This window comes from Copadichromis virginalis, linkage group LG7 (assembly GCF_057382275.1).
Source record: "Copadichromis virginalis isolate Kocher_CV1m ecotype Utaka linkage group LG7, C_Virginalis_male_GT1.1, whole genome shotgun sequence".
NCBI lineage: Eukaryota > Metazoa > Chordata > Actinopteri > Cichliformes > Cichlidae > Copadichromis > Copadichromis virginalis.
Window position 1 is genome coordinate 29,047,832 of NC_140624.1, and position 11,632 is coordinate 29,059,463.

General features: G+C 42.6%; 1 protein-coding gene across 1 annotated transcript; it reads right to left on the reverse strand.

Moving 5' to 3' along the window:
* Positions 1-8,768: 8,768 nt before the first annotated feature.
* On the reverse strand, positions 8,769-11,464 carry cox5ba (cytochrome c oxidase subunit 5Ba). Its single transcript, XM_085462926.1, has 4 exons — positions 10,890-11,464; positions 10,015-10,085; positions 9,300-9,399; positions 8,769-9,123 (listed from the first exon to the last, which is right to left on the reverse strand). The coding sequence occupies exons 1-4, from the start codon at positions 10,984-10,986 to the stop codon at positions 9,011-9,013; spliced, it is 381 nt and encodes a 126-aa protein (XP_085319052.1). The 5' UTR covers positions 10,987-11,464; the 3' UTR covers positions 8,769-9,010.
* Between the last annotated feature and the right edge of the window lie 168 nt (positions 11,465-11,632).

Below are 11,632 nucleotides of genomic sequence, written 5' to 3' on the forward strand. Positions count from 1 at the left end.
AGTAAGGACATCTCCGGGTTTCATCTTCATGTTTCCCTCTCACCACATATCCAAACCGATATCATGACCAGCAGTTTTACAGCTGTGGCTCCAGCAAACATCAGCTGATACTAGAAATTAATATTAAATAACTTCTAACAACAGCTGATCAAGCTTAAACGTATCGGATTGCAATACCCTACAATGGATAGTAAGAACTGCTGAGAAGATGAACGGAACCACTGTTCCCTCCATCACAGACACTTATTGCACCCGCTGCATCCGCAAACGGTTGATCTGATATCCTCGTGTTGGTGTTGTTCCCACCCACCAGCATTGTGGAGGACCCCACGCACTCCTCACACACACTCTTCAGGCAGCAGGGCAGTCGGGCCCTCACTGCCAGACTGCAAAACAGTGTCTTCTACCAAGCCGCCAGACTTGGTAGACAGAGGCAGAGCCAGACATTTGAAACACCCGGGGCTTAGCCCTAAAGGGTAGTATGCATGTGGGATTTTTATTTTTTTTGGGCGGGGGGGGGGGGGGGGGGGGGTTAGAAATGACTGAGATCAATAGGCTCTGTTTTGAGTTTTGTTCAAAGAAGAATGACTTCATATAGGAAAGAAATATATCACATATGCAGGACACCTTAAACTAGGTTTTTAATTAAGCAGCAAGGCAGAACAAAGTTGGGCTGTATCAAGACACGAGGACTAAACCCCAATTCAACCAGACCCAGAACTGATCCGGAATTAAAACAGGACTACAACAGTTCAAATTCAGGACTACTTAGGACTTAACCAAGACAGAACCAGAATCAGAACTAGATGATAGTAGCACTAAAAATCATCATAGACCTGCACTACACTTATTGTTTAATTCTACCAAAGTCCACTATTTAGATTCAGAAAAGTTTATATAATTATTTAGCCTTGTTGTGCAAACAAGCCTGCAAAACTTAATAAATATAGAATTTGAAAAATAACAAACCTAAAAAGAAACACTCGGTACGAGATACATGAGTACCTATGATACGGTGATACTTTTGGTAAACAACCATTTGACTAACATGTGTGTCTCACCTGCTCTTGTTCCATCTCTACTAACCTATCAGAAGCTTCTTCAGCTCAGAATGGAATCATCCGGAGTTTTCTTATTAATTAACAATAAACTTAGTGTATATGTACTCCTAAATTTGATGAAAGTGATAAAAAATAGACAGCTCTGTCTCTCTTTATTCTGACATTTAACTAATTCAAAAGATATTTCAATATTTATTTAACCAAAACAAAACAAGTTTACTCTAAATTGATGTTGTACAGTAAAAAAATGTTCTTGTGTTTTCCATAAAGTGTGTGTAAATATCTGGTTTAAACTGTGAATATACTGCTGTGTAAATGCTGTTAAAATGTTCTGTGTAGATTTCATGATGTAGATGACTGATTTATAATAAGTTAGTTACATAATTTCATGAATATATATAGTTTGTGTTGAAATGTCTTTATTTGAAATGTACATGTGTAAAGTGTAAGAGCTAGTGTCTCGTGAGAATACCCTTAACGAGAGTACACGAGACTCTTCATGGACTGCGAGGGAGCAGATGTCTCTCATGAAGCGATTTTAAGCTAAAAGTTTGCTAAAAGAAAAGGCAATACAAGGACTTAAGGACGTCTTTTCAGGACAAGCAGCCAACGAGGTATTTGTCATTTGAGAAATGTTTTTTATTTGTGTTTGGACTTAATATGTGTACTGTAAAGTTGCTAATTGGTTTGTACTGTTCGCTCGTGACCAGTTCTCACGGCGTATCGGCGTACTGGTGATGGTGAAGCTGAGGAGAGAAGGTCCAAGTAATAAACGCCCATTTCAAAGAACCGACCTGTGTCTGTGTTGTCATGAAGAGAGCTACATGCTGTGTATTGAACTTCCTCTTGTTTTGCATAGAAATATACTGAACAACATACAAAGCACAATATATAAAATACTACCAGAGTTTTTTCTTTGAAAGAAGCTCCTTATGTCCATTCTTGTATATCAGTGCATTACTGAAACCGATTTATTTAGCCGTGGAGGGAAACAACTGAAAATATGAAATAAACACACATGTAAGCTAAGACTCTCTAAAGAAACAGCATTGTTGTTGTTTGGCTTTTCATTTCGCCATTTGTTGATTCACTCGAAGAGCAAGTAACGTAATATGGGTCAAGTGATCAGTTTGACATCAATCTTTCGTGATACACCGTCATATTTACATTATTTCTACAGTACGAATGACTTGCTTTGGTAACTGGTCGAACTTCAGTTCTCCTCTGTCTGCCTGGCTGCGCTTCTCCAACAGCGCACTCGCAGGCAGCAGCTGCCCCGCCCCATCTGAGCTCGGATCATACCAATATTAGGGGGGATTTACGCACAGTTGTAAATTCCCACAGTGTGCTCTATGTGCTTTTTTCAGGTCGGGTTGTTGAACTGCATAAGCAGGGTCTCTCGCAGCACGCCATCGCTGCTGAGGTGATACACAGTAAGACAGTCATTTGGAATTTCTTAAATGATCCTGAGTGTTACTGAACAAAAAAGTCAAGTGGAAGACCAAAATAATTTCACCAGCACTGAGCTCCAGTTGGCTGTCAGTCAAGAAACTGGGTGATCCTCGACTCAAATTAAGGCCGTTACTGGTGCCAACTGCAGCCCCATAACCACCAGACAGCAAGCTAAGACCGAAGAGCTTGAAAAACAAAAATCGTCTTCAAGACCTCTTCTCCAAGAGAGGACCAAACATTGGACAATATAAGTGTGGAAGAAAGTTTTATTCTTTGATGAAAAATATTTAACAAGTAGATCCCACCTGAGACGTTTTCTATGTGCCACAGAGGAAGGGGAGCCATGATGATCTGGGGTGCTTTTACCTTCAGTGGAACAATGGAGCAGGGAGGTGCAGGGCCGTCAAATGGCCGCTGGCTATGTCCAAGTGTTGCAGAGAGCATCCCTCATGACTGAGGGTCTGAGGGATCCAGTCGTCATCTGTGTGGTGACGACTGGATTTTTCAACAGGACAACACTACAGTCTACAATGCCTGCAGGACAAGGGACTTCTGCCAGGTGAATAATATCACTCTTTTGGACCATCCTGCATGTTCTAAATCCAATTGAGAACTTTTGTGGATGGATAGCAAGGGAAGTTTACAAAAATGGACAACAGTTCCAGATAGTAGGTACCCCTCGTGCGACCGTCTTCACCACCTCATAAAAACTTTTGTATCAAGCATGCCGCAACAAATTTTTGAAGTGATCAACAATAATGGTGGAGCTACTCATTACTGAGTTGATGTTTGGAACGTTGAATTGTATTTTGGGGGGTTTACAGGTTTCTTTGGAGGTGTGGTCTTAAAAATTTGATCAGCTGTAAAACAGCCTGTTTCAATTTATTTCAATAAACTGTATGCTGAAAAAAATGTTTTGTCTCACTCCCATTTCTTCTTGTTGCATGTTGAAGTTCTACTTGAAACCTTGTTAAGATCCAACAGGTGTCCCTGCAGGTTTTAGATCTCACCCTGGGTCAACGCACCTGAATCACATGATTAGTTCTTTACCAGGTCTCTGGAGAACTTCAAGACATGTTAGCTGTGTCCCAATTCAGGGTCTGCACGCTTGAAGTACTGATTTCAAGTGCGGTTACGTCACCGCCACGCGACGAAGGCTGTCCCAATTCGAAGTGTACTTCAAATGCATACTCCAAATGCGCCGTCGATTTCCCTCAAATTGAGTTTTGAAATTTACATTTATGTATGTGGAATTTCCCTAATAAGATGGTGCGGCCGAAGAGTGAACTGTGAAACGTACTGAATATGACGTCACTTATTTATGTGCGAAGGTTTAATAATTAAAGTCAGTCATATATCCACAAACACAACAAGCTGAAAGTCAGTGATATATGTATATGTGTGTGTATATATGGTTGATCTGATATCCTTGTGTTGGTGTTGTTCCCAGATCATCATACTAAATGTTGTTCCAGGATCAACATTGCAAGTGACCAATCAGAATGTTGTGACGTCATACTTTTGCAACTTTGGGAAAAACCGGCATAAACTGTTCTAAAGCTGCGTGAAACCGCCTCTGTCCACCGATCAACGGACCCTGACCCTAACCCTAACCGTAACCCTTTAATAAACAGTAAGCAGAATTGATATTGTCCTTGCAACATTGGAATTTCATAAATGCACGAATGGCTTTGCGCGCAAAAGAATAACGTCACAACAATGTGATTGGTCACTTGCAATGTTGAACCTGGAACAACATTTTCATGATGGTCTGGGAACAACACCAACACGATGATATCGGATCATCCGTGTATATATATATATATATATATATATATATATATATATATATATATATATATATATATATATATACATATATCATAATAATCTGACAATACTATGATATTGGCCATATTATATTTACATTATCAAAGTGAGATGATTTTAGTCTCATGAACAACGTTAACTAATTGTTATTTACTAACTAATCTTAAATGACTGTTCAGCACAGAAATGAAGCCCAACAATCATGTTTACAGTCCCGTGGTCTCAGCCTCAGATACTCAACTAATCAAAGTGATGTCATGAATGACCAATAAAACATTTTTCTCCTTCATTTCTGTCAAACAAAGCTGTATGTAACGTGTCTCGCGGTTAGTATCATGGTTGCTAGGCAACCTGAACAGCGCGACGAAGCGTATACTGTCCCATTTCACAAGCCTCTCACTTCCGCACTTCTCGTACTTATAGTACGTAGTACGCGTAGTGCGCGTACTTCAAGCGTGCAGACCCTGAATTGGGACACAGCCGTTGAGAAGGTAATTTATCCATTTAAATCAGCTGTGATGGATCAAGGACACATCTAAAACCAAATATCAGAGAATAAATGTCAAAAAGCTTTTCTGTTCACTGAAAACTGATAAGACAGGATAATATTCAAAGAACTTTGTAAATATTCATACATCCATGTTCTTCACCTCTTCTCCAGCTGAGCTCTTCAGAGTTTCCACTATGGAAATAAGATGACTGTTATGAATTCTCTATGATGCTCACTGCATGTCCAGCATCATGCTCTTCATTTTTACATGTTTAACCTGTGATATGTGATGGGATGAAATAAATCATACACACACCTGTTGTTTTCTCCTCTCTCCCTCCTGCCTCTGTTCCTTTTATTTGCTGAAAAAATGTAAAAGAATTCAGGCTAAACAGAAATATTTAATTCACTTTTATTTATATATCACAAAACCACAACAACAGTCACCTCAAGGTGCTTTATACTGTAAGGTAAAGACTGTACAATAATACACAGAAAACCCAACAATCATATGACCCCCTATGAGCAAGCACTTGAACAGCGACAGTGGGAAGTCCCTATTAACAGGAATAAACCTCCAGCAGAACCAAGTGCAGCTGCGACTGGTTGGTAGTGAGGGGAGGAAGACAGGACAAAGACATGCTCTGGAAGGGAGCCAGAGATTAATAATAACTAATGATTAAATGCAGAGAGGTGTCTAAACAACAGTGAGTGAAGAACAAACACTCCCAGTGCATTATGGGAATCACCCAGCAGCCTACACCTATTGCAGCATAACTAAGGGAGGATTCAGGGTCACCTGGTCCAGCCCTAACTATATGCTTTATGAAAAAGTAAAGTTTGAAGTCTAATCTTAAAAGTAGAGATAGTGTCTGTCTCCTGAATCCAAACTGGAAGCTGGTTCCACAGAAGAGGGGCCTGAAAACTGAAGGCTCTGCCTCCCATTCTACTTTTAAATACTCTAGGAACAACAAGTAAGGCTGCAGTCTGAGAGTGAAGTGCTCTAATGGGGCAATGTGGTACTATAAGGTCTGTGTTTAAACGTTAAACCCCTCACACTAAAAGGTCAAAGGTCATCAGTGTGTTCAGGCAGGCCTGATGAAGAGCTCATGAACATCACTGATCAGTTTTCTGACCTGTCAGTCAGCTGCATTTTAGAGAACCAGTGTGAACCTCAGTCACCACTCGCAACAAGTGTGCTTGTTAACCGCTTTAACTGTTGATCAGTACAGCTTTCCAACTGTCTCCATATCACACAGCACAGGAAAGGCGTGAAGAAGCTGCAGCTGGCATGCCAGCCTCCCTGGAATTGCCCCTCAAGACTGCTGATCCAGACTACACCTCCACCACCGCCAGACATGTTTGCATCAGTAGCTCTGAACATCCACCATCAGTGACATCATCCACACAGGTGGAGCTTCAGTTTTTAATATTTCCGTGTTTTAATCTTTTAATTATTGTTGTATGAAGCACATGGGTGGGGGGGACACACAGAATTTCAGTGTGTTTTGAAATTACAGTGTGATGATGTCACATCATTAAAGATAGACTCGCAGGAATAACATGGCCACATTTTTACAGGAAGAAAAGAAATAATTATGTAAGTGCAGGGCGTATGTGAGGTTATAATGATGGAGGCAAGTCTGACTGAATCTTCCACAATCACCATCACTGTTACCTTTCAAAAGGCATGTACAGCAAAGTAAAGCACCTGGAAGTTGGGCCAGGTTAATCCACTGATATGGCCCACACCCTGAAAAACACAGCTTACTTATGAAGTAATATCTAAAAGCTGTGTTTCTGTAAACATGCTGAAAGTATGCACTGCTTAAATATACTTAGTGTAATGATGAATTTCCTGTGTAACCTGACTGCTCACCTCCTTATTCTAGTATTAAGTATTTGTAGGTAAATATGATTACACAGTTACTTAATATAAAATAAGTTTCTTATTTAATCAGAGGAATTAGGCCTTCAGTCATGTGCTGCATTATATAGTGTGACCTTGTTTTTCAGGCTCAGTGGGACGTACCGGACGTACACTGCAGTCCCGTCATCTCAGCGTCATCACTGCCACACGCTGCCGTTCTGGTCATTATTATGACAGCATGTCGATTACAAACAGCTGCTGCTACTGTATCCGTGACATCATAAATATGGTAACACGTAGACATTGAGGGCTAGCAGGAGGGACCATGCGCTTACCTGCTGCTCTCTGGCAGGTAGCTCCATGCCCTCCTGGGTTTTAAATGCACCTTAAAACACACATGCATCAACACTACAATGAGCGGGTGGAGGGAGGTTTGGAGTCTTCTCTCACCCCCGTTCTCTGCGGCCTGCTGGAGCGGGGGGGCTAGGAGGAGGAGTTGGCCGTCCGACTGCGGTCTGGGGTGTGGGGCCTCCCTGCTGCTGCGGAGTCGGGGCGGTCTGCCTCTCCCCAGCGCAGGGAAAAGGGTAACACCACCTGGGTCTGGGTGCAGTTCCCCCCTCCAGGGGCAAGGGTACCTAGACCCGGTTTGTAGAGTACGCTTGGGGAGTGTGATCGTGTGTACAGCGTCTCTTTATGTCTGTCTCCACGTTGGTTGAGTGTGGAGTAAGTGCATATGAGAGCATGAGGGTGGGAATGGATGTTTGTATCTGTGTGTGCCTGTATTTCTGTGTCTATATGTCAGGTTGGGTGTCAGGCGCCACCTCTCTGGGGACATCTCAGGCCCTCCAAGGTTTGGAGGCCTATCTCCCCCTACCACCACTTCCCCTGCCAGTGGCGGACTCCCTCAGACATCGGTGCGTTGGTGGTTCTTTGTGTCCTGGGATGGGCGTCCAGGTACACACCGGCTCACTCCTTGATGGCCGCTTATCAGGGCCTGGAGCCTGGGGCTCGCTCGGGCCACTTCGGAGGTGGGGTGCCCCCGGCCTCTCGGCCTGGGGCTCGGTCACTCAGGCGCGGCTGGCTGCCGGCGGAGCTCACGGGCGCGTCACTGCAACTCCCCCTGGCTTCTGCTCCGCGGCTGCTGAGTGAGCCCTCATCTGGGACTCTCCTCAGCTCTTTCCGGGACAGTGGCGCGGCTGCCCCTCTGTTGGTCTTCCTTGGTCTCTTGTGTTCTGGGGGCCTCTGGATGTCTGGAGTTTTGATCTCCTCCATACCTGCTTCATGCCCTGGAGGATGGGGCTGTGGCCCCCCCACACCCTCTAGCAGATCATTACATGAAGGAACCTTTTAAAAACAAGCGCGTCCATGCTCACAGGTGTACACACGGGTGATCACACCCACAAACTACACCCTTTTTGGCTCCTACCTCAAAGCACACTGTGTTCTGTTGATCTTATGTGCTGCAAAATAATGTTTAACATTTAGTATTTACTGTCATATTCCCATATATCATTGTGATGTTGTTTATTCTATTACTCTTCTCTTCTGCTTGTTTTCTTTTTTCTTTCTCAGCAGGTGATCCAGGTGATCGATATATGCATTTTTTTTTCTCTGCCCGTTCTGGTGGTTTTTGTCTTTTGCCCTTCTCCCCCGTCCCTCTTCTCAGCTGTTTCTCTTTCCCTCTTTCTTTCTCCCCTTCTTTCTTCCATTCAAGTCTGTCCCGTATTCAGCAAGTGAAAATAAAATAAACAATAAAAGGTGAATCAAATGGACCATTATGGCAAGGCTGGGATGGTCAATTTGGTAAAGTAAATCCGTTGGGCATCTTTCTTTGCCTTTAGACAATAATTCTGATGGCAAAAGAGCCAAACGGGACAGGCGCAAAATAAATAAATAAATAAATATGGTAATAAAAAGACTGAGTCAGCTGATTCAGGATAAACAGATCTTTATTGTTAAAGGAACAGTTCACTCAAACTACAAGAACAAGTCTAGAAGTTCGATGTAAAACACATTAATCATGGTTAACTATGAAAAACAGGAAGAAGACTCAGAGACGCACACAAACAGGAAGTTACGTTTATTGCTGCTCCTGGGAGGTGGGAGGAGTGTAACGTGTGCAGTACAATTGTGTGTGTAAACTGACTGAATGGAAATGTCTGAAGAAACTCTTTGTTCCCCGAACGTGTTTGATCCCGAGTACATGTAACGTGTAAGCAACGACTGATGAGGTCAGCAGGTATGTCAAGTAGGAGACAGCGAGAAGCGGACAGTGCCGCTTGCTCCGCAGGAGGAGGTGGTGGTGAGTCAATGGGGGAGTTCGTGGGGAACCAGTTTGTAGTGGGAGCCGCAAGATGGACAGCGCTGGGCCTCACCCTCGTGGAGCCAGAACCAGACCACGGCCGTGTTGTCCTCCTCACCTGCACACAGGAAACTGGGTGAGAGCGGTGCCACCTGTACGTCACACGCACGCTCAGGTTTCCCCAGTGAGGATTATGCCCCGCCCATCTTTGAGCCTGGGGCAAAGTTTAACCCTCGCCTGAGAAAGCCGTGGCCGACACTCACACACGCTTACAAACAGGAAACAACAACTCACACACGCATCCCACAATCCTTTTGTTCGTGATGGAGGGAACCAGGTGGGGGTCAGCCTTGGAGCCTGCATAGTGCTTTGGCTTCATCATGTTGAAGGGGTCCTACAGGAGGGGGAGGAGTCAGGTGAGTCGGGGCGTGACAGTATTCAACATCAGTTTCATTTCAAAATTCATTGTTCATCAAGAACGATTCACACGACTCAGAGGCTGACCTCAGATCAGCTGAGGCTGAGCTGCAGACAGAATAATTTATATTAATATTTGAAAATGAGCCGAGCAGCGAATATACCACAAAATAATTATTAATCATTAATAAAAAGGCAAAACATAGAAAACTAATGTTAATCAAATAACTGCTATATGAAAAACAAATAATCGAGAATACATTAACAAATATTAATACAAACTTAAACAAGCCCAAAAATACTAAAAATAAATATTATGAGTAACAAAATCAGTAACTACTCAAAATAAAAATGTTTTATAGTTTTGCTGAAATATGTCGACACACCGACAGCTTGAGTCTTCTCGTTTCTCCTCAGATTTGATGTTTAATGATTTTAATCTTGATTTAATTTCTGGTCTGTGTGAAATAGTGTTAAGATGAATCCACATCACGCTCTTCTTTTTCTACTGCTGTTTTTTTTTTTTTAAAAACACTATGTTTTTCATGTTTCTGGAGCACATGATGTCAGAATTCCTGTGCGTCGGTCTTACCTCGCCCTGTTTCATGGCCTTCATGATGACCTTTTCCAGCCCGGTGGCCTGCTCCTCATCAGTGGGAATCCCTGTGAACAGCACAGTGTGATTAAGAGCTTCAAAGCAAACACTGTTCATCAGAACTGGCTAATGTGTGGACTCCCTGTGGGTCACATGACTACAGTACACGTTATTACAGGTTCTTATGACCTCAGTGAGTTGCTGAGTTTGTGAAACCTAAAGCAGCACGGGTTTCTCTCACAGACATGAAAACATCTCAGTGTAAAACTGAAATGTTTGATCTGATGTTTTCATTCACGTCACTCTGATTCACTTCATTGATCATCGTCAGTCATGGTCACGCACAGCAACTTAAAAATGCATTGATCACTGCCTTTAGCTGTTCCAGACTACATACAAATTATTCAGGTTTCTGGGAAACTCTGCAAGTTAAAATGCTATGTTTATCGATACCATTACAATCTTACTGATCACATCGATCGGCAAACCAGACCAATGACAACTTCCGTTACTCTCTCATGTGTTTAATCTTCATACCGACGAGACGTTCAAGGACCTTCATGGAGAAGGTTAAAATATGACACGTTAATTGTTTCAGATATAAAATATATTTTAGGTTTTAAATCTCACCGTATTGACCGTCGTGATTACTAAATTCTGATATATTAAGACTTTTTAAATCTACAAGTCAAACAATCAGCCAACACACGGTTTTTAATAAATCGCAGGATATTAACATGAAGTCTGATCCGAGAGGAGCCGTCACCAGGACAGGAAGCGCTCGGCGTCCTCCGACCTCCCCGCGGATTAGACCCTCTCTAAGCCGCCTGTTCCGGTGGGTTCCGGGTGTTCTGTGCCGGCTCGTGGCTCACCTCCTGCCGCCATGCCGCGGCTCAGAGCGGGGGTCCGGGCGGAGCGGCAGGCTGCCGCGGCTCTAACGGCGGAGCGGAGCAGTAACCTTGCAGCCATTTCTCCTTCTTCACTGTCAGGGAGGCCGGGCGCACGGAAATGACGTCAGAGCAGCAGCGTGCTGCTTTAAAAAACAAACAAACAAACTTTATTCAGCACAAATAAAGTAACAAGGAAACAGCTGGTCGTGGACAGATGGCAAACATGGCAGTTTGTCTTGAAACAACAATGATCATCTCCACATTTCAACTTTATTCTCAAAACACTTGACTTTTCTTTTCTTAATGTGGCCCTGATACTCCTTCCTACAGTACAGTCTGCTCAAATCAGGTAATAAAACACAAGACAGATATTATGAAACATGACAACATTAAAACTAAGGACGGACATTAAAAAAACAATACATGAATATTGTAATAAATATAAAATAATATAATAAACTTAATTAACATTGACATAGATATTTAAAAGAGGTACGGAAATAAAATAATTAAAAAACCAGGGAACTGAAGAACTTTTCTGACAAAGACAGTTTTTATATTTGAAACTCTGCTGACTGGAGAGCAGTTTTTCCCCACATTTTCAGAGACTCCAAACTATCTGGACAAATTAACTTTTTTTTTTTTTTTTTTTTTAAATATAAGAACTGTTTTGTAAGAAAGTCAGTGACTGCCTGAAGAACACAGGAGCATCACCACATGCTGTG